The 24,108-nt window shown below is 42.2% G+C and overlaps 1 protein-coding gene and 1 pseudogene across 1 annotated transcript in view; one reads left to right on the top strand and one right to left on the bottom strand.

Moving 5' to 3' along the window:
• TTBK2 (tau tubulin kinase 2) overlaps positions 1-24,108 on the top strand; it is a 137,664-nt gene that overhangs the window by 30,765 nt on the left and 82,791 nt on the right. Inside the window, exons 3-4 of the mRNA XM_056134271.1 lie at positions 8,277-8,412; positions 17,561-17,708. Of these exons, the coding sequence (XP_055990246.1) occupies positions 8,344-8,412; positions 17,561-17,708 (217 nt within the window). The 5' untranslated portion in view covers positions 8,277-8,343. The remainder of the gene's footprint in view (positions 1-8,276; positions 8,413-17,560; positions 17,709-24,108) is intronic.
• Positions 7,278-8,082, bottom strand: LOC130041738 (peroxisomal trans-2-enoyl-CoA reductase-like; annotated as a pseudogene).

Here is a 24,108-nt window from a genome sequence, read left to right as displayed (position 1 = left end):
CTCCCTTCCGAAATCCGACACACCATTTCATCGGTAAAAAAGTGAACAGCACTTAGCCCAGACAATGTCAGACCCGAACACCTGAAGAACCTGTTGTTAGTAGTCATCAATACACTGGCTCGGCTCTTCACACGCTACCTGTCTGAATGCAAGGTTCCGTCCCAATGGAAAACCAGCAGGACTGTACTATGTACAAGAAGGGAGACATCCACGGCATTGGCAACTATCACCCGATATGCCTGTTGTCTGCTGTCCACAAGCTGTTCACTCAAGTCATCCTGAATAGGATTGGCAGAACACTAGATGAAGGACAATCATGCGAGGAAGCTGGTTTCTGAAAAGGATTTAGCACAATGAACCATATCCACACAATAACCAAGATCATTGAGGTTTCTCGGGAGATCAAGCTGCTGCTCTGTCTAACGTTCATTGATTTAAAGAAGGCCTTTGATTCTGTTGAGACTGAAGTGGTCATCGAGGCCCTACCCAAACAGGGCGTTCAAAGTCAATACATTGGAGTACTATGTAGCGGTTAGAAAAGATGAAGTCATGAAATTTACATACAAGTGGTACTACATGGAAAGTATCATGTTAAGCGAAATGAGTCAGAAAGAGAGGGATAGACATAGAAAGATTGCATTCATTTGGGGAACATAAAGTAACAAAATAGGAGACTAACACCCAAGAGTGGCCAAGATTAGTACCAGGAATTTTGCTCCATGGCTTGGAGGCCAGCCACACATGCTAGGGGGAAAGGGAGCTCAGATAGAGAAGGGAGCACCAAATAAAGGGTGTTGGGAGGATCCTCCCAGGATGGGAGAAGCATGCTGAAAGTAGACTATAGACCAAACATGATTGCCACTCAATGCCTTTTTTGCAAACCACAACGCCCAAAAGGAGAGAGAGAACAAAAGGGAATGCCCTGCCACAGAGGCAGGGTGGGATGGGGGTGATGGGGGGGTGGGAGGGATATTGGGATCCGTGGTGGTGGGAAATGGGCACTGGTGGAGGGATGGGTACTTGATCATTGTATAACTGGAAACCCAAGCACAAAAATGTGTAAGTCTACAACTGTACCTTATGGTGTTTCACAGATCAGATCACAGATCATCCTGTTATTCGTCGATTGCCTCAAGCAGGCCCCAGTAACATCTCCTTCATCCTAGCCCTGAGATTATATTCAAGGCTCTTTAGGAGAATGAGACCCATCATTGTTACTGGTATTTGGCATATTGGGTACGACACAGGGAGTTTGCCAGACTCTGCCGTGTGGGCAGGTTACATTCGGGAGCCTGCCAGTTTGTCAAAGTAGGAATGAGATGTCATAATAAAATGTCGCGCGGCCGCAAATGCGGCTGCGCAGTTCCGGGATCTGGTTTTTATAGTCTCTGAGTCTTGGCCGCTGATGGGATTACATGGCGCCAGGGGGCCAGTTGGTGGGTGTGACCCCCGCCTACTGGAATTTGGAGGATCTGGGTGGAGGATGCTCGACTCCAATCCGAGTAGGCTTGGAGATCTCGGCCCCGGAACCCATGTGGCTTTGTCCCTCTGCCGGTACCTTTAGGTCCGCACACATGGTGTTTCACTAATAAAAATTTAAAAAAATAAGTCAATACATCAAATCCTCCTTGAGCTATATTGTGGATTCACTACCAGGATCTCACCATTCTACAGGGAGGTGGTCATTGACATCAGGAGAGGAGTGATACCATTTCTCCGAAACTCTTCAGTGCCACCCTCGAGAACGTCATGCGACGACTGGAATGGGAAGAAATGGGAGTGAAGATAGATGGTTGGCAATTACACCACAACCTTCCCTTCGCTGATGACATCGTTCTTATAACACCAAACATCAGCCAAGCGGCACAAATGCTAGCCGACTTGCATATAGCCAACCCCTGTTGGATTTCCAGCAATGAATGGACTCTTGAGCACTTTAGGGAGTCACCTCCAAGCACAGAGCCAGGAGTATCCTCCAAGCATTGCTGGGTGTACCACTAACCCCCACGCCCCCAAAAATGAATCATTTTGAATATCTTCTTCAAGAAATTTAAGATATATAAGAAGTGCCTTAGCCTTGTATTATCTTTCTGCCCATTTTTTAATTTATTATTTTTTAAATTTTATTTCAAATATGGGATTGCTCAATCATGTCTTAATTTTATGTTTAGGGTTCTTTTTTTTTTTAGGAATTCTAATACTTTCCTATAGTAACTCCATTTTACATATTCATCAGCAATACATCAAGTTTCCAACTTTTCCATATCTTCTTCAAAACTTTTGTTGTTGTTGGGGTTTTTTTTTGTTTCGTTTTTTTTTCTTTTGCTTTTTGGGTCACACCCAACGATGTACAGGGGTTACTCCTGGCTCATGCACTCAGGAATTACTCCTGGCGATTCTTGGAGGACCATATGGGATGCTAGGAATCAAGCCCGGGTCAGCCGCATGCAAGGCAAATGCCCTACCTGCTGTGCTATTACTCCAGCCCTCTTCAAAACTTTTTTTTACTTGTGGCTTTATGTGTTTAAAGCTAGTAATACTAGTGTTTTACTTGCATTCTTCTCATTAATGAAGTTGAGCAGCTTTCCACATACCTATATGGCCATTTATGTATCTTATTTTGAGAAATGTCTATTCAAGCTATTTTTGCATTGGTGGGTGGCAAGGGCTTGAAGGAGTGGTCACGCTTGTTGGTGCTCAGAGTCTGTGTTTGATGCTGGGAATTAAACTGGGTCAGCTGTGTGCAAGAAGTGCCTTAGCCCTGTATTATCTCTCTGCCCATTTTAATTTTATTATTTTTAAACTTATTTAATTTTTATAAAGTTGTTCACAATAATTTACTACATTTAATATTCCAACACCAATTACCACCATTACACCTTCCCATCACCATATTTCTAATGTTTTCACTCCGACCCCTAAAGCCTGTCCCCAAAGCAGGACCCAAATAATTTATTTTGTATTGCTTGTAATGAATATCCACTAGCAATGTGGAATATTCCAAGAAAAAGTTTTCCTTATAAGAAAGTGTGTGAAGATTGTATTTTATGCTGGAGCCATTAAGCCCAGTGTATAGAGTATGAGGTGTGGATTAGCCACAAATATGGCCGCACCCTCCAGGAATTCTAAAATTTTCAATATGGTAATACTGTCTGTAGCACTGTCCTCCTGTTGTTCATCGATTTGCTCGAGTGGGCACTGGTAACATCTCCATTGTGAGACTTATCATTACTGTTTTTGGCATATTGAATACACCACGGGGAGCTTGCCAGGCTCTCCCATGTGAGCGGGACACTCTGGGTAGCTTGCTGGGCTCTCCAAGAGGGATGGAGGAATCAAACCTGGGTCAGCCATGTGCAAGGCAGACACCCTACCCACTGTGCTATCGCTTCAGCCAAGTCAATAAATTATATTTATATGTCCTGGGGCCACACCTGGTGGTACTAAGGGCTTACTCATAGCCCTGTGCCCAGGGTTTACTCCTAGGTAAACTCAGGGCCCATACACAGTGCTAGGGATCAAATCCAACAGAGCATCATGCAAAGTTTCTTATTCACTGTACTATCTCTCTGATCCCTAAAATAATTTTTTGTTGTTGTTTTGTTTGGGTCACACCTGGTGATGCCCAAAGATTACTCCTGGCTTTGCACTCATGCTCAGGGGACCATATGGGTCTCCAGGGATCAAACCAGGTTGGCTGTGTACAAGGCAACATCTTCCCACTGTACTATTGCTTCAGCCCCCTAAAATAAATCTTAATAATAATTAAGAATCTTAAAGTGACATCAGAAAACTGCCCAAGACATTTAGTAGGGGCTGAAGAGATAGTACAGTGGGTCAAGTGCTTGCCTTGACCCATGTTCGGTCCCCAGCATTCCATATAGTCCTGATTCCTGCCAGGATTAAGTTCTGAGCATCACTGGGTGCCCCCCCCCCCAAAAAAAAGTCCCTGGTAGCTCACTGTGATTATATAGTGGTTAGTACTCTGCATTGTGACTGCAGCAACCTCAGTTCAAATCCAAGTCCCAGCATTGTGGGAACAGTGGCACATGGTGATACTACTGAGATTAATTTATTTTTTAACTGGATGCTGACTTGGGGTCCTGAGGCATCTCTGTGGCATGTTGCTTGTGTTGCTCTCTTCCGAGAGATTATTTCTGAGTCTCTGGATCATGGCCATTAATGAGCTTATTTGGTGCCAGAGGCAGTTCATGGGCATGATTGCCAGGCTGCTGGAAGCATAGGGAGAGGGTAGTGGGGAGGTCGCCCATTCCTGACTCCATGTGAGCCTAGAAATTTCAGTCACTAGGTCCACATTACCTGGGTTTTTCAGCAGATTTCCTCATGGATGAGGCTTGTTTGAGCCTGTGGAAATCGGCCATGAGCATGGCAGTGAATGAGTTCTGGAGGCTCTTGGCTGCTGGGGCTAGTTGGGTCAGGTCGGGGGACTCACCGGCCCCCTCTGTGGTTTGCCCTGGATGACAGCTTGGTGTGAGGTCTGGAGGCATCTCTGCAACATGTTAATCAGGTTCTGCTCATTTTTAAAACATATTTGCTAATTTAAGATATTTTTCCCTCTCATTTACCCCTTCCCATGTCATGCTTTCACACACTTGGTTGACTGCATTGTAGAGAGTACACTTTGCACCAAGGATCCTAAAGAACAGTTGTTGCCTGGATTATATTTGGCATGTGTGGGAGAGTTAGGCCTCAAACTCATGACTTCATGCCCTTTTGCATTTGGTAAAGCACCTGCATTACAACACTGAACTATTCCCTGACCTTCATGTTGTCTATTATTTCATAGAGTTGTAGTTCTCTACATATTCTACATAATAACCCAGTATCAGATACACACTTTGTAGATGTTTTCTCTCATTTCATGGATTGCCTTTTGACTCTGTTAAATATCTTCTAATACCCAAACTTTATTTTGATGAAGTTCGGGGTTTTTTTTTAAATTTTTTTTTAGGAGTAAAAACGGGGTTTATTTAGACCAGCATGCTGGGGCTCCGCAGCATACCCCAAAATGGGCAGTGGCTGAGAGCCCCGAGCTTCTTCAAAGGGGATCTTATATAGACCTTCACTGGCCGTTACAGTAAGGCCCGCACATTTCATAGCCAATAGATTTGTAACAACATATACTTTCTTAACCAATCCATTTAAAAGTACCTCACTCCTTAGCCTATATATTCAAAGATAAGCATTTACATACATCAATTGTCAGCACAAGCAAGGTTGTAGCCGGAATCATTAAGCCTTAGGTAATCTCCCTTGACCATCCACATTTTGAGTTACCCAAGTCAGCAGGGTGCTTTAGTGAGACAATGCACTCCAGGAAAGGGCAATTTCCCCCAACCACTGCATCCTGAGTTATCCTTTACCCAGGTCTGCAGGGTGCTTTACTGAGACAATACATTTCAGGAACAGTAAATACACCTGAATCCTGTCACACTTGGTTTAGAAAGAAGTTATGCCCTGTTCACTTTCCAAGTCCCCTCTCCCCCAGGTGCAAAGCAGCCAAGCAGTTTTACAGAAAGCAATGTTGCAAGTTAGCTGAAGCACACAAAAATTTGATGCCCTAATATGGATTCTTTCATTCCCCACTTCTTTTAATGAGCATCTCTAATCCTAGAGATCGTGGGGGGATCGGGGCCTTATTCAAGGACCATGGTTAAGAGCAGCTTTCCTCAGTGGGTAGAGTTCGGTATTGTTGCCCAGAATTAGGAGGATCTACAAGACTCAAACCAATTCTCCCAGGCCTCTCCGATGTCGTTCAAGGCCTTCCAGTAGCTTGGCTATAGAGTCTCTGACAACCTCAGTGTGGTCTGTGTAGAAACAGCATCCCTCCACCAGATCAGAGCAGAGCCCTCTGTTCTTGAGGAACAACAGGTTGAAGGTTGAGTTGTCTCAGGTTTTGGGAGACTATCTCGAACAGGGATGTGAGAGATTTCTCGATGAGGTCTTAAAAAGAGTTAAAGCAACAGAAACCAAAGCAACATAATGCCATACCCATCTCTATCATTAAAACAATGAAAAGGATTAACTCTACAAACAGGTTTGGTTGATAATATAACTTCCTGTGTCCAGATTTTTCTAATGGACACAGAAACACCTAGCCATTCTCTGGCTTTCTCAGTACAGATTGGAAAAGCTTCTGCCCATACACTGAAGCTATCAATGAGAACCAACAGATATTTATACCTTGAACATATGAACATTTGATCATTTGTATAAGGTCAAGCTGCCGATTCACCTCTAAGTTCCTTGATGCTGAACAGGTGTTAGGAGAGGAGGCTCAGGATTTCCACTAGGTTCATTAATGGCACAGAAAGCACAGTTCTGAATTACTTCTACCTTACTTGCTGTTCAGTTCCTCCCCATGGAAGATGGTTCTCACTAGTGTTAAAACATAATCCTTTAATAATATTCCATTGCATTGGTCCAGGAGTTGTTAATCCCATGATGCAACAGAAATTAAGAGCTGATAATATTCTTGTTCTCTCTAAATGACTGTTCACAGAAAATGAGATGCAATAAAGTATAGAAAGAAAATTCACAGTATTTTAGAACTAGATATTAATCTACTCTAATTTAACCAGTTTAGTTGCCCTTCTCGACACTTTGGCCAATTCAGACCGGAGGAAAGCAATTCTGCACTGTGAGATGAGCTTCACCCTAGTAAAGCTCTGGCTTTCAATGCTCGTATCAGACTAGTGACAGCATGTATAACATTGAGTTCCTTTATAGATTAGGCTGTTTTACCTACAGACAGTAAACCAAGTTTTATCTAAATTTCCCCAAAGGGGGTACCCACTGTTCTACTGTTCTGTCTTTCAAGTCCCCCCCAAGAGTACTTTATTTTTTTCCCTTGCAGTAATACAATTTATATAAATTTAACTTAATGAAAAAAACATAAAAATTTACCCAAAATTTTGTTGATCCAGAGAAGTATTTGCATGAAAATATAAGATCACTGCATAATTCAGGTTTGAAGCATGAGACTGATACAACAATGCATACTACTTGCCTTTATAGTTAAGCATTAAAATCTCTAGGATGTCAAGATACCTCTATTATTTTCTGTTGTTTGACTTTTAAAATATCTTTCTTAGTAATGAAAAGTATGAATAAAACATTAAATTCACTTCCACTCCTATCAAATTGTTTTCGATCTCAAGTGAAAAGGCATCAGTTAGGACTTGATTACAGAAATAAAATAATAACATTTAAATGGGAGAGAGTGGTTTCCCCATACATATTATTAGCCCCTGAAAAGTATACAAATGCATTGTTGAGCTGGTGTGGCACCTGCAGAGACACCCCTCTGCTTTCTTGGCTTAGAGCTTGGCCCTCTGCTTAAAAGTCTCCTTCAACTTTTTCACATCTGAAAGGTCCCCTGGTCCCTCAGGCGAATTGTCATGATCTGGTATCTGAAATGACTGATTATACAGGGACTGGCCCCCGTCCACGTCCACCAACTGTCTGGTGATATAGAAAGCTGCGGGTGAGAGCAGGAAGCATACCAAGGGAGAGATCTCCTGAGGAACTCCAAGTCTTCTAGCAGGGATTTTCTCAAAATACCCTTCAGATATGTCTCTTGCCAAATGACCGTAGTTGTTGAAAGCAGTCTGGGAATAAATTATTCCCGGGGCAACACAGTTGTTTCTCACTCCACTGCTAGCCCATTCGATAGCTAAGGTTTTGGTGAGGTTGTAGATACTCTCTCTGTCAGCTCCAGTGTGTGCAGCTACTGGAAATCGATTTTTAGTCAGGACAAAGATGTTGGCAGTCGACCCTCCATGCTCCTTCATCCAGGATTTGTAAACTGCTTTGCACATATAGAAGATTGGTTTCAATCACAGCATTCCATCCCTTTGAACTGATGTTTTCAGCGAGAAACATGAACTGGCCTCCTCCATTGTTTACCAAGAAATCAATCCTACCATGAATACCTAAAGTAGATTTGACCAAATTATTCACCTTCTCTTCTTTACGGATGTTGCATTGTAGAGGAGTGATTTGAACCTGGCTATTAGCCAGTAGGTTGACCTTCATTTCATCTGCAGCAGATTCCAAAGAGTATTTTAAAAAAATGCATTAAACAGAATTTAGAATCAACTTTGTAGGGTGGTGGTGATGGTGGTGATGGTGGTTGTTTACCCCTTGATAACAATGCAATCTAATGTAATATATAGAATTAGTAGTGTGTGTTAGTGCTGGAGTTTGAGTTAACTAATTAGCCTTGATCTGCTGCTTCTGTTTTATTATTGCAGGTTCAATGGAAACCACCCTTGGGATCTGGATGCCTGTGTAGCCATTCTGCCACACCTGTGAATTGCAATGAGTGGAGGAGGAGAACAGCCGGATATCCTCAGTGTTGGAATCCTGGTCAAAGAAAGATGGAAAGTGGTAAGTATATTTCAGGGGGGAGGGGAGAGAGAGAGAGAGAAAGAGAGAGAGAGAGAGAGAGAGAGAGAGAGAACATGGTGAGGGGAGAAAGAAAAAGCACAGTGAAGAGAGACTAAGTCGAAGGAGGTGTATTTTGACATTTTGATAATCCATATATTGCTTATATACCTAAAGCAGTAACTTCTGTTTATTTTTCTATGATAAGTTCTGCTCATATTCCATTTCTTCCACTTTCTTGTATTAAATTTTCCTAACATTTAATAGTTAATGCTTTTGAGTAAGGTAAATGATAGTATACATCGATCAAGAAAAATTAAGAACTGATAACAGTAAACTGGATTTTTTCTTATTAAGGAAAAATAACAATAGATAAAAATAAACCAATATAATAAATTCCCTGTACTCATGCCCTACTGCTGCCATCATTTGTTGGTCAGTGTTAATTTCTTTAACCTCCTGACAGAATATTTTGAAGCAGTTCTTTCACCGTAGCATTTCTGCTCTGTGATCTTAAGTATTTATCTCTGAAGACAATGCTTCTTTTAAAAATGTACTAACATAGTTGTTATACTTAAAAAAAAACACTGTTTTCTTAATATCACAAAGTATTCTACAGTTTTTACATTCTATGATTGTACTGTTTTTGTTTTTTCTTTTTGGGCCACACTTGTCCATACTTAGGGGCTATTCCTGGCTCTGCACTCAGGAATTACTCCAGTGCTTTGGGGACCATATAGGATAAACACAGGTTGGCTGCATGCAAGGCAACTGCTCTACCCACCATACTATCACTCCAGCCCCATGTTTCATACATTTTTAACAGCTTGAATCTAGATCTCAGTAACATCTAGATTTTTGCATCTGGTAGATAGCATTTGCATTTCTTTTAGTTACGAGGTTTCTAGGGGCAGAGCGATAGCACAGTGGGTAGGGCATTTGCCTTGCACACAGCCGACCTGGGTTCAATTCCTCCTCTTGGAGAGCCCTGAAAGTTACTGAGAGTTATCCCACCCACACAGCAGCACCTGGCAAGCTCCCTGTGGTGTATTCGATATGCCAAAAACAGTAACTACAATCCTCACAATGCAGACGTTACTGGTGCCCGTCGAGCAAATCAATGAACAGTGGCAGGATAGTGCTACAGTGCTACTAGGTTTCTGTTAACTTTTTATCTCCCCCCCCCCCACACACACACACGCGCGCGTGCGCGCGCACTCAGCTGTGCTCAGGGCTTACTTCTGGCTCTGCATTTAGGGATTGCTGACTGTGCTGGGGGACCATGTGGGGTAATGGGGATTGAACCTACTTTAGCATGTGCATAGCAAGTGCCTTATCTGCTGTGCTATCTTTCCGAACTTCTAAAATTTATTATTATTTTTTTTTCATTTTTTATAATTTTATTTATTGAATCACCGTGAGAGCAGTTACAAAGCTTTCGGGTCTAAATCTCAGTCATACAATGAAACACCCATACCTTCACCAGTGCCCATTCTCCACCCCTAACAACCCCAGTATACCCCCATCCCTGTGGGCAGATGATTTCCACATTACTCTCTCTACTTTGATCACATTCATATTTTGACACCAGACCCACCATTATTATTTGAGATTTTACCCCAACACTCAGATCTGCTGAAAAGGCAGCAGTAGACAATTTGTTTTTTGTTGCTGGTTATGAATAACATGATGTCACGTGGCTGCAGTAGTGGCCACGTGATTTTAAAATTATGAAGTTTTAACACTTAAATCTGGAGGGATTTCTGCCAAAACCTGTTGGGTTCCGAGATTTACTCCTGAGTCTCTGGGATCATAGCTGTTAAGCAGCTTAATCAGGAGCCAGAAAGGCCGTTTGTGGGCGATGACTTGAGGTCTCGTTTGGGTGGGGAGGACAGGACCGGCTCCACCTCCATCCCATGAGACCCAAAATGTCTCATCACTGCGGGCCCAAACCTGACTGTCCAATGGCCTCTGGAGGATGACAGCCACCGGAGCTGCCAGGGGAAAGCAGGCGGAGGGACAACACCTTTTTCCCCTTGGGGTGGCCCGGCAACAGTAACCTACTGCTTGGTCTGGACGCATTTCTTCCAAAAGCCGCTGGGTTTCAAGATTTGTTTCTGAGTCTCTGGGATCATGACCCTTAAACAGCTTGATCAGGAGCCAGAGAGACCGTTCATGGGCGATGACTTGGGGTCTCGTTGTGGAGGGGAGGACAGGACCGGCTCCACCCCCATTCGGTGAGGCCCTGTGTGTCTTGTCACTGTGAGCCCAAACCTGACTGTCCAGTGGCCTCTGGAGGATGGCGGCCACTGGGCTGCCAGGGGGAACAGGCCAAGGCATGAAACCTATTCCCACCTGGGTTGGCCTAGCACCAGTAACCTGCTGCAGGGACCGGACACATTTCTGCTAAGAGCCGCGAGCCGCTGGGTTTCGAGATTTGTTTCTGAGTCTGTGGGATCATGACCATTAAGCAGTTCAATCAGGAACCAGAGAGGCCATGCCTCCAATTATATAGCTGAGTCGGAGGTGGTTTGTGGGTGTGTTTCCCACATACCTAACTTTTGGCCGTTTACTTTCTTGGTAAACTTTGCCCCAAGTTTTTGGGGTCTGGCCAAAGGCACGGCAGCAATTTTGGGGTATCTGGAAGTCTGAAGGCGCCATCATGCTGCTGATGCACTCGCCTCACAGGTACAGATTTACCTGCTGGCGGTACCATACCCCCTAAAATTTATTATTATTTTTTAAGAAACTAGGTCATTTGCCTTTAGAATTTCCCATGATTTAGAGTTCTATGACTTTTCCTTCCTTGTGGTGTTAACATAATTCTCTAACTGCTGCAATTTATGTAAAGGGTTAGTTATATACAGAAGCTTAATTATGTCTGTTTTTAGGTTTGTTTATTGAGGTGTAGGAGGGTTTTTTTTTTGTTTGTGTTTTTTTATAGAGGGCACTGTGAATTTTCACTTGGAGATACGGAATACGGAATGTCTTATTGTCCATCTTTTTTGTGGTTTCAGCATTACTGATTTTCATTACCTAGGTCTGTTTAGTTTTTTTTTTTTAAATCATCCCTTCATTTATTAGTTGAAGTGTATCTGTAAAGAGAAACTTTTTATCAACTATTTGTTCATTCTTCAACACAACCTGATTAGGCAAGCAGAATAAATACTTGATTTAAAATTTTTTTTTCAATATTCAAAACAATGAATTGGTTCTCTGACTTCCTCTGAAGGTAAACTTTTTTTTTTAGGAGATAGAGAGTTAGTGTAGATAGTAAGGCACTTCAATACAGGTTCATTCCACCTCAGTATATTGGATAGCTCTCTTGAGCACTACTTGGTGTGGTTCTGCCCAAAACTGAAACCATTAAAAAAGCCATTGGGTCTGGAGCGATAGCACAGCAGGTAGGGCATTTGCTTTGCACATGGCTGACCCAGGTTTAATTCCCGGCATTCATATGGTACCCTGAGCCTACCAGAAGAGATACCTGAGTTCTGAGTCAGGAGTAAGCCCTGAGCATTGCTAGGTGTGGCCCAAAACCTGCCCAAAAGTAAAAGTGAATGAACTTTTAAAAGTATAATTAAGAATTCATGGATTTAAATATTTGTGTATTTCACTGTATTCTTGCGTTCCTTACTAATGTTCAAATTAACTTGACTAACTTGTCTCCTGAGTCCTTTTTAAATGACTCTGAAATCTTTTCTTTTTTTCTGTAGTTATGAGGATTCAATCCTGGGTCCTTGCACACATGAAATATTTGCTCTACCATGGAACCACTTTCCCAGACTCATAGTTCTTAATATATTCTTACCCTCAATTTGGAATCTGCCATATTTCCCCTTCTTAAAACGATCTATTTTTGGTTTTGATCTATTTAAATATATTTTATTTTTCAATCTATTTGTAAACAGACTTTTTCCATTAGCAAAGGTATGTTATTCGTTTCTTTAACCTATTACAGATAGGAAAAAGATTGCCCTTTAGAAAAAACACATTGTAAGGGAAATAAAGAAATACAGTTAATTCCTGTGGCATGTGTTTTACTGATTATATAAAAAGTAAACTTTAAAAATTTACCCGAGGGGGCTGGAGCAATAGCATAGTGGGTAGGGCGTTTGCTTTGCACGCGGCCCACCCAGGTTTGATTTCCAGCATCCCACATGGTCCCCTGAGCACAGCCAGGAGTAATTCCTGAGTGCAGAGTCAGGAGTAATCCCTGTGAATTGCCAGATGTGACCCTCCCCCCAAAAAAATGAAAAAAGAAAAAAAAAAAAGAAAAATTTACCTGACTAAATACAGGAAAAGAACCATACCACAATCATGGGCCATTGGAAGAGAACCAACCTTTTATCATCTTTTTTATGTCAAACATGAATTTGCCTTGCCTTTTTTCAGTAAATATATCAAGAAATATATTTTAATGTATCTTTACCAAAATGAAGATATGGTTACTTCAACCTGATAATTAGAGTTAACACATATATGGAACTCACCCCAGAATTTGGGATAGTGCATAGTAATGCATAGGAGCACTTTCAAAAAGAAATCATAGGCTTATGGTTGATGGTATTTTGGGTTATTTCTTGTTATATAACTGTCCCAAAATTTTGAGATTTGTGAGGCTACAGTGATAGTACAGCAGGTAGGGTGCTTGCCTTACATGTGATTGATCACACATTGTTCCCTGAACCCTGCCAGGATTGATCCTTGAGCACAGAGCCAGGATTAAGCCCTATCACTGCCAGGTAAGACACAGAAAACAGACAACAACGAAGTTTTGAGATTTAAAATGGCTTTGTAGATTAAGGATTGGGGACAAGTTTGTTTTAATATTTGTCTTAGTCACGTGACACTAGCAAGATTGGTTGGTCACAGAATCTACTTCCAAATGATTTGTCTGGTGTCTCATGGCCTTTTCAGTCCTAGTTTCTTCCCCTTCCCTCTCCCCCTCTCCTACTGTGATAGCACCTTTAATAAACTATCTGCATAGAACTGTGACTGCTCTAGAATGGTCACACTTTTTATATGATGGCGGGCTCCTTAAGGCACAAGAAATAGAAGGTGTAGCACTGGTTAATGACTATTCTCAGAAATTAGGCAGTGTCGGTTTGTTGTGTTCTATTAATTAAAAGTTACAAGATCCACTCAGATTTTAGGAAATAGGGAAATAGACTATACCTCTTACTGAACTGCACTGTCACAATGAAGAACAAAATGATGGAGGTTATTATTAAGGCCCTCTTTAGAATCTATTATATGCTTCAGTCAAGCCTTACTTTTATTCCTTCCCTGATCCATAAGCACTTTCACTATACTGTTTAACTATAAAATTGTATGTATATCTCAGAAGTATCGATGATGTCTTAGGATTTTGTAGAGCTCAATTTAAAGAAGTGGCTGCTTTAATCTTGTTGAAATGATTGGGACTAGACTAAAGACCAAAATTTATTTCAGCATAGATACCATTTGGCAAGATTTTTCTGGTGAGACAAAACATGAGACAATGTTTCTTCACTTTCTGGAAATAAAAAAGATCTTTAGCTAGAGAGAAGACAACTCAAGGTGCTGGACGATATGATTTGCATACAGAAGCCCCAGGTTTGATCCCAGATAACAGATGGTGCCCCAGCGCCAGCCAGCATGACTCTTGAGCACCCCCAAAACACTTCTAACAAAATAAATAAAATAAGCTTTGGTATTGTTTGAGTTTTTAAAGTTATTCTAGCTTGTTTATTTTTGAGCCACACCCAGCAATGTTCAGAGGTTACTCCTGACTCTGAACTCAGAAATCATTCCTGGTGGTGCTTAAGGTACTGTATGGGGTACCCGGGATGGAACCCAGGACAGTGGTATGCAGGGCAAGTGCTGTACCCAAAACTATGTATGTATATATTTGGTCCAACTCTTGCTGTGGTCTAACTCTCTAGCCATAAAATATAATCATAAGTACCAATCAGGGCCCATCAACCAATAAGTTAACTGAAATAAAGTTCTGGAATTTTATTTTCATTTCATTTCATTTCATCATCCTGTTAATCGTCGATTGCCTCGAGCAGGCCCCAGTAACGTCTCTTTCATCCTAGCCCTGAGATTATATTCACGGCTCTTTAGGAGAATGAGACCCATCATTGTTACTGGTATTTGGCATATTTGGTAGGCCACGGGGAGTTTGCCAGACTCTGCCCTGTGGGCAGGCTACATTCGATAGCCTGCGAGTTTGTCCAAAGTAGGAATGAGATAATAAGATGTCGCGCGGCCGCGAAAGCTCAACCGGCTCCCCTCCAAGGGACTCCGGGAAGGAACACCCAGGCGCGGGGGCAGAGACTGCACTGTTCTCGTCCGGGATCTGGATTTTATAGTCTCAGAGTCTTGGCCGCTGATGGGATTACACGGCGCCAGGGGGCCAGGTGGTGGGTGTGACCCCCGCCTACTGGAATTTGGAGGATCTGGGTGGAAGATGCTCGACTCCAATTCGAGTAGGCTTGGAGGTCTCGGCCCCGGAACCCGCGTGGCTTTGTCCCTCTGCCAGTACCTTCATGTGTGCGGAGAGTGGTCTCAGCATGGTGGTGGCTGGTCCTGGAGGTCTCCGGCTGCCGTAGCCCTGGCCGGGGCGGGGAGGAAAGCTCAACCCGCTCCCCTCCAAGGGACTCCGGGAAGGAACACCCAGGCGCGAGGGCAGAGAATTTTATTTTATTTTACTATTTTGGGGCGATAGCACAGCCGGTAGGGTGTTTGCCATGCACGCAGCCGACTCGGCTAACCTGGGTTCAATTCCTCCGCCCCTCTCGGAGAGCCTGGCAAGCTACTGAGAGTATCTCGCCTGCATGGGAAAGCCTGGCAAGCTACCCGTGACGTATTCGATATGCCAAACACAGTAACAACAAATCTCACAATGGAGATGTTACTGGGCCCACTCAAGCAAATCGATGAACAATGGGAGGACAGTGCTACAGTACTACTATTTTTGAGTGTTTTGTTTGTATTTTTACTTTTTTGCACCATGCCCAGTGGTACAGAGTGCAGTGAAAAAACTGTGTTCTTCACTCTGTGCTTGGAGTCCCTTCTGGCGATGCTCATGGGACCGTGTGGTGCTAGGGATTGAATGTGGGTCTGCTTGCATGTAGAGCATGTGCTCTAGGTCATTGAAATTTATCTCTGGGGGAACTTGATTTTAATTTAAGTTCTCCTGGAGTTCTTTCATGGTATCTCTTTGTTTCTAACATCAAACCAAAATAAGGAAGAATTGTAATTTGTTTATACTAAGCAATATGTTACTTAATAAAACTTAGTTTTCTATTTTGCCAAATGCTACTTTGCCAAATGCTGTAAGAAGAAAAAGAAAAATAGCAGTGCTGCATTCCTTGAAGCTTGGTTGACAGTACGGGGCTAGGGCAATTACAGTGGAATATCAGTCAAACTTAACATGAGATTAAAAAGCAGTGTACTATTTTTTTCCTGCTTTTTGGGTCACACCCAGAGATGCTCAGGGGTTACTTCTGGCTCTGCACTCAGGAATTACTCCTGGCGGTGCTTGGGGGACCGTATGAGATGCCGGGGATAAAACCCAGGTCGGCCGCGTGCAAGGCAAACGTCCTACCTACTGTGCTATTGCTCCGGCCCTGAAGAGTAGTATTTTAATACAAGTGATACTGAAGTATTTAGCCAACCTAAATGACCAACAATGACTTCAAAAATCATTTCTGTAGCAATTTAAGAATTAAAATATTCAGCCCAGGTCAGTAATCAGTGCAGCAGAGAAAGCAGCATAGAACTGGAGCTGAAGCCTTTGGGTGGTTAGGATTTAGGATCTTGTGCCTCCAGTGATGACTTTTTAACCTTATAAGACATCCTACATATTTGATAATAATGGTAAGGAGAAGACCTAGTTTCAGGAAATAGAAGAAGGCTATTTTTATACTATATCTAGATTAAAGCTTATTACCTCTTTGCTGCCATTTTTTCATAGCCCTTTAGGTTCCCGATTTATTCTTCATAATTTGCTTTTATTACTTAAAGATGCTGATATTCCACAGTTAAAATTTAATTTGGAAGAATATTAAGAGTTTGATGAAAATGCTTGATTTGAGTAGAGTTTACTTTTTCATAGGCTCCCAAATTCTTTGGTCTACCCCAACCACGTTTTAGGATGAAAGTAACTGTCTTCCCAGAATTAACTTTACCTTTTTTAAGTGAACAAATAGGAAATGCTCCACCACCAGTTGCATCTGAGGCTACTACTGTGCCCAGGTCCTTCAAGCAACCTCCTGGGGCAGTATTGTCCACTTAGGGAAATAGGTAAATTGTGATCACTGATAATTTGGAGCAGAAGCTCTAATTTTGCCCACTCCATGTTGTCTGTTAGGTATCTCAGTGAGGAAGGTAAATGGTACCAAGGATGGTACCTAATCTTAACATTATGCTACCCTCTCCCACCTTCACCTCCCCACATAACACATCTCAACGAGATTAATTTTGGATAATATTTCAATTGGCAGGGCTGGAGCGATAGCACAGCCGTAGGGCGTTTGCCTTGCACGCAGCCAACATGACCGACCCAAGTTCGATTCCTCTGCGCCTCTCAGAGAGCCCAGCAAGCTACCGAGAGTATCTTGCCCGCACGGCAGAGCCTGGCAAGCTCCCCGCGACGTATTCAATATGCCAAACACAGTAACAACAAAGTCTCCAATGGAGACGTTACTGGGCCTGCTCGAGAAAATCGATGAACAGCAGGAGGACAGTGTGATTTCAATTGGCAAAAAAATTCCATGGGGTGAAAAGTTTGCAAAGATTATTTTGGAATTAAAACAACAAAGCTGGTTGTTGAGGAGCATTTGTAAGTAGAGAAGCATTCAGGTAACTTTTTTAGGTGACATTTCTAATTTTGTTGGCTAAATATTTAAAGTGGTTTGTGATTAAAGTAATTCCTTTACTTTTTGTGACAAATCTGTGGTAAAAGTTTTTATGTATTCTAGGTGTTTTCTTTTTTGGTATGTGCATAACTTGACAATGCTGAGATCTTTTTTTTAATATTTTATCATAAAAACAGATAGTAAAATTACATGCTATTTCCTAATTATGACAGGTGAATTTATTTTCAATTAGAATCTGCTAGTAATTTTTTGTGTGTATTCTTATTTTATTTCCTAAATAGTTGAGGAAGATTGGAGGTGGGGGCTTTGGAGAAATATACGATGCCTTGGACATGCTTACCAGGGAAAATGTTGCACTGAAAGTGGAATCCGCTCAACAGCCAAAGCAAGTTCTAAAAATGGAGGTTGCTGTATTAAAAAAACTACAAGGTAAGGTACATGTTATAATAGTTAATAATTCATTCTTATCTTTATCATTTTGAATTCAGTTATATTCTGTAATTAACAATTGAATATTTCTATATTAGCTTGATATGAACCTCTCAAGAATTTTCTTGGAAATGTTACTATTAGTAGTGGAAATATTGGTTGCTTAGAGTAGAATTTGGTAAGGATGAAATATGTTTTGCAAAATGTTTTCATAAGTCTGTTATAAAACTTGCCCTTTTTTTTTTCTTAAAGCAACCAGTCATAAAGACCTGGGAGTTGTTTCTGTTTTGCTCTGTGGATATGAGACATTTGTACTTTTTCATATTAAGGAAGCACTGCTTCAAACAACTCTTCAGGATTTAGTTAAAAACAGTTTTCTTGGGGCCAAGAGATAAGTAGAGACAGGCTGAGCATATGCCTAGCATACAGAGGCTGGGGTTTGATCCCTGGGTTTTATTTTTTGCCTTGTAAGCTGCAGAGCACAAGCTGAGAGTAGGGAACAAGGGCGACTTAAAGGAGAGCAACTGCACCTCTCCTGCCTTTGATCCTTGAAGTCTGCAGTTGCTGCTTCAAAGTGTGGTTACTTTCTGGCCCCAGTCATGATATAAGAAGTTGTTTCTTGATTAGATTGCTTGTCTATCCACCGAAGAAGAAAGTTACTCCAAAATTCCTTGACCTCACCAATGTTCATCTGACTCCATCAGATGCTGTTAGAAGGTCTGAAAACTCCTTTTATGTGAGAAGTACCCTTTGTTTTACTCATTAACCTTTTATTAACCTACCATTTTCTTTTTGTTTGTTTGTTTGTTTCAACCTGTGCATTTTACTTCTTAAGTAACTTTTGCTTACCACAATTAAGATTCATCTGTTCCTTCAAAAGGTGCTATGAAATCTCTTGATATTATATCTCCTCATTCTGTTCATTTTAACATTTCCTTACTTGAAAGATTTACAATTATTTGCCAAATAGGGAATTTATCTATTTGGAAAATAGATATGTAGAAAACATATTAATTCTATATTTCATTGTTTATTCTTAGGCCACACCTGGCAATGCTCATGGTTTATTCCTGGCTCTGAGCTCAGGGATCACTCCTGGTCAGCTCGGGGGACCATCTAGGATGCTGGAACTCATACTAAACTGACCATATGCAAGGCTTCCAACCTTTTAATGTATTGCTCTAGCCCTCAATTCCAGATTTTTCTGCAAGAAAAATAAATGTAACATATGAACACATACTTTTTTGTGTATGGGTGCAAACCTGGCAGTGCTCAGGGGTTACTCCTGGCTCTGCACTCAGCAATCACTCCTGGCGGTGCTTGATGACCATATGGGATGCTGGGATCAAATGTGGGTTGGCTGCATGTAAGGCAGATATCCTACCCATGGTACTTTTGGTCCGGCCCCATACTTTTTTTGCTTTATATGCACAAAGAAAAATTTAGAATCATAAAAAACTCAAACCTTGTATTTGACTAATTTGGTATTGAAATTAGAGGGTCGGGAAAGGGTAGAATATTTTTTTTATTTTTTTTTTATAATTTATTTCTTTATTGAATCACTGTGGGAAAAGTTACAGAGCTTTCCGGTTTAGGTCTCAGTCATGTAAGTATCAAACACATTTCCCTTTACCAATACTTATTTTTAACCGTGAACCCCAATAGAACCCCACCTCCCACCCCTCCCAATTCCTGTGAGGCAGATGAGTTCTAGTTAATACTCTATCTACTTTGACTAGATACATTGTTTCGATAGAAGATGCACAATTATTGTTTAGAGTTTACGACCCCCCCCCCCCCCATCAGACATGCTGAAACAGCGTTGTGAAATGATTTGCTTTCTACAGCTTGGCTTAAGAATAAAATGATGTCGTGCGGCCGCAATAGTGGCCGCGCGGTTTTGGATTTCTGCTATTTTACTTATTAACCCTGGAAGAATTTCTATTAAAAGTTAGATAATTAAGAGATTGGTTTCTGTGCTCTGGAGTCGTGGCCGTGCCGGAGAGCCGCTCGTGGGGGGCAGCTGGTGACCTCGGTCGGGCGTGAAGGACAGCCCATTACGCCCCCCTTCCCATGAGGTCCCTGCCGCTCCCACCCCCGGCTCAAACCTGCTGTCCACAAGGCTCCCGTGCGGCCGCCATCTTTCTTTCCAGAGAGGATTCTAGAATCTTTTTTTAAAGATTTCCTTTTATAATCATTAGTTCTTAAAAAAATTTAAAGAGCCTTCTACCTGGGTACTAGAAGTCTCCACGCCCAATCTCTGCTATCTCTGCAGGCCCACATCCAGATCCCTGACCCTGTGCTTGCTTACTCATCTCCCAGGCCCACATCCAAACCCTGAGCACATAACTGGTTCACTGCTGCTTGTACCCTGAAGCACACATCTGTGTAAACATAAGCCAGCTCTACTTACTGCACCTCACACTGTCACGGGGTGAGGACCAGTAGGGAAGCAGAAGAGTAACACTCAGCATCATTCCTTAGAGAGCTTCCCCACAGAGAACTACAAAGATTCACCCTCAGAGCACCCACAGACATGATGGGAAGCCCCGTAGAAGTCTGCCACATTCAGTGAGTAAAGATAATTGCACAGAAGGCTCTACCAGTACAAACCAGCTCTATAACCTCTCAGATAATGAGTATAGAGATACCATCAAGAGGATGTTTAATGAATTCAGCGATGATACAGTGGTCAGTAAAGTACAAAAAAGCATAATCAGAAAAATTTAATAAACTATAATCAGAAGTGACAACGGAGGGGTTGGAGCGATAGCACAGCTGTTAGGGCGTTTGCCTTGCAAGCGGCAGACCCGGGTTCGATTCCCAGCATCCCTTATGGTCCCCCAAGCACTGCCAGGAGTCATTCCTGAGTGCAGAGCCAGGAGTAACCACTGTGCATCACCAGGTGTGACCCAAAAAGCCAAAAAAAAAAAGTGACAACTGAGAATATGGTAGGTAAAACTAAAAATTCAGTAGAAGACCTTGGCAACAGAGTAATAGGAGATAAGTGAGATTTATCTCCCAAATTCCAAGTTGGTTCAGCTGTGGTAAAGGTAAAGGTAAAGGCCCTCTCGTTGTTCATTGATTTGCTCGAGCGGGCCCAGTAACGTCTCCATTGGAGACTTTGTTGTTACTGTGTTTGACATACCCAATACATCATGGGTAGCTTGCCAGGCTCTGCCGTGCGGGCGAGATACTCCCGGTATCTTGCCGGGCTCTCCGAGAGGGGTGGAGGAATCGAACTCAGGTCGGCCATGTTGGCTGCGTGCAAGGCAAACGCCCTACCGCTGTACTATCATTCAGCTGTGAAAATCAGTTAATGTACTGTATAGGTAAGGTGTAAAGAACAAAAGATATATCCTTTAGTAAGTGGATAAAGTGGATATGTGTGAGTTCACAAAGCAGCATGCGGGTACTGCTACAACGCATGTGTGTTTGGTGGCCGAGAGCCACCTCCCATCCTCCCCAGGCCTCCTCAGCAGAGAGACAGAGACACAGGGACCACAGCCTGATGGTGAGAATGTCCCATTTAATGCAGAGCTGCTAGCATAGTTATAGAACATCTAAACAGGTCAGAGGTGTAGGACTGCATGTTCTTGTGATTTACAGAGGTAAAACATTCCATCAGACACAATTCTCGGGGGGAGATAAACCGGAAGGAGACACTCTGTCTCCCAGGGATATCTGTATTGCTTTTCCCTTTCCTTCTAGTCATATGTATCAAACAGTTAAGTCATACAGTTAGTCAAACAATTAATCCTACTTCTTACCAGTACTTGCAGTCATTTGGATAAGCACAGTAAGAGATAAAGATCCCAAAACTTAGTTCTCTGGGCTCTGAGAGCAAGCAAGGCTTTTACCAAAAATCCCAGACGAAGTCCTCAGGTCAGTTCAGCTAGGCCTTCCCCATGGGGGTCCTGTCTCTTAAGTCATAACAGCTTGCATCAGGATCATGCATTTATGCTTTGTAGAATGTCCCATTTTGATGCTGGGGTAGCTTTGCCACCCACCCCAGGTCCATCCCAGTCCCATGGCGGGACTTCCCTTTTGAGTGTTAAGAACTATAGCAACTGAAGCCTGAGTCAAGTCATTATGACCATGCAATTATGCCCAAGAGTAGATATATTTCAGAGTTAATCAACTCCCAAATATTAGGAGCATAGCATTAAGGTCTTTCCAGGTTTAACCACTATATAGTAAAATATGAAAAGGCTATAGGGGAAATAGAAAAGCAAGCAATTCCTATAAATACAAAATTCAGAATTACCAGAAAGTTTTGACTTTTAAGTAACTAAGATTGACTTGGGGAACTGTGACAATGAGGTGTAAAACAGAAAAGTTAAAGATAAACTCAGGGGATTAGGGATGCTCACAAGATCACTGTAAGCCTCGCTGGGAGAAGGAAAAGGGGCAATTCACAGATGAAGCCTAAAATATCTTTGGTTAATATCCAACGGATATGGATAGCATTATTCTGAGTGAAGGTAGTCAGGAGAGGGCAGACACAAAATGATCTCTCTCATACATGGGATATAATATAAACAAACATGGTAGGGAAGTAACAAGAGGAAATAGAAATTGAGAACTGATTCCCAGTAGGAAACTTGAGGGTCGGGAGCCAGGGAGACACCGGAACAGTGGTGAAGAGAAGTGGACAGTCTGGTGAAGAATATTGGTGCTGGAAATTTTACATATGAAACTTAATACAATAGTAGCTTTGTAATTCATAGTCACTGTCACTGTCACTGCCCTCCCGTTGTTCATCGATTTGCTCGAGCGGGCCTAGTAACTCAGTAATTCATAGTGCTTAATATAATTTTCTCTTTTTTTTAAAGCCTCCACTTAAAATTCTAATACCCTTTTATGAAAAAATACTAAAAATATAAGAATGAATGTTTATTTGTTTTTGTTTGGGGGGCCCCACCCAGTAGGATTTAGAGCTTACTCCTGGCTCTGTAATCAAGTATCACTCCTGGTGGTATTTGGGGTACCATATTGGGTATCAGGGATTGTTAGCCATGTACAAGACAAGTGCCTTACAGTCTGCACTATTGCTCCAGCCCCAGGAACAGTTTTTTTTCACTTCTAGGGAATCTCCTCACCCTAATTAAGAGCATATTTGTTTGTTTTTGTTTGGGGGCCAGCCCCAATGATGATCAAGGGTTACTTCTGAATTTGCACTCAGGAATCACTCCTGGCAGTTCTCAGAGGACTTGATGGAATGCCTAGATTGAACCCCGGTCGGCTGCATGCAAGGCAAGCACCTTATCTGCTGTACTATGTCTATGGCCCCAAGAGCATTTATTTATAAGATAAATAAGATAACCCCCCCCCCCCAGCCAATATTGTGAAAGACATAAACTCTGGTTTTTTTTTGTTGTTGTTGTTGTTTGTTTGGGTGTTTTGGGGGCTGGCACACTCACTGGTGCTCAGGGCTTATTCCTGAGCACAAACTCTGAGTGACCCCCAAGCACATAAATGAACGTGGTCCTAGGCACCACCAGGTGTGGCTTAACCCTGCCACCACTTCCCCCCAAATAATCACTGTCCTGTCACTGTCCTCCCATTCTTCATCCATTTGCTTGAGCGCGCACCAGTAACGTCTCCATTGTGAGACTTCTTGTTACTGTTTTTGACATATCGAATACACCACAGGGAGCTTGCCAGGCTCTGCCGTGTGGGCAGGATACTCTCAGTAGCTTGCTGGGTTCTCCAAGAGGGATGGAGGAATCAAACGCAGGTTGACCGCATGCAAGGCAAACGCCCTACCAGCTGTGCTATCGCTCCAGCCTATCCCCCACCCCCAAATAATAGAACTAATAAACTAGTTCAGCAAAATTGTGTTGCAGAGATAGATGAATAAACTTCAAAGATCTTACTGGCTTCATCCAGCAATTTATGAATTGGTTAGCATCCAATAAGCACTTTGGAATAGAACTGTAAAAGGTGAAAGACTTACATAGGCAGAACAAGCAGATCGATTAGACTAGGCCAGAAGTGGATTGGTTATGGAAAGGTCGCTTTCCTTTAGGTACAACAGAAATCCACAGGAAGATTGCCAGAGTTGCTAATGAAGTGATTTCCTGGTTGCGTTAAGATTTCATTTCTGGGAGAGGAGGGTAAAAGCCTAAGTTCATTAAGGCTTGATTTAGTGATGTGGGACTTGGCATACATGACTCCATTTAGTTTAGTTATCATTTTACCTGGGAACTTGGAATCAAACTTGTACCTCACACTTGCAAGCCAGGAGCTTTTGCCTCTGAGCCATCCCCAGGCCCCCGTTTTATCTTAAATATGGGATTGGTATACAAAAGTTTTGTGTACTTGTTTTGGGGCCAGAAAGATATCTCAGTGGACTGGAGCACATGTTGTGCATGTAGTAGGTCTGGGTTTGATCCCC

This window comes from Sorex fumeus, unplaced genomic scaffold, assembly GCF_029834395.1.
Source record: "Sorex fumeus unplaced genomic scaffold, SorFum_2.1 ptg000098l, whole genome shotgun sequence".
In the NCBI taxonomy this organism is placed as follows: domain Eukaryota; kingdom Metazoa; phylum Chordata; class Mammalia; order Eulipotyphla; family Soricidae; genus Sorex; species Sorex fumeus.
This window is presented reverse-complemented; position numbering and strand designations above follow the sequence as displayed.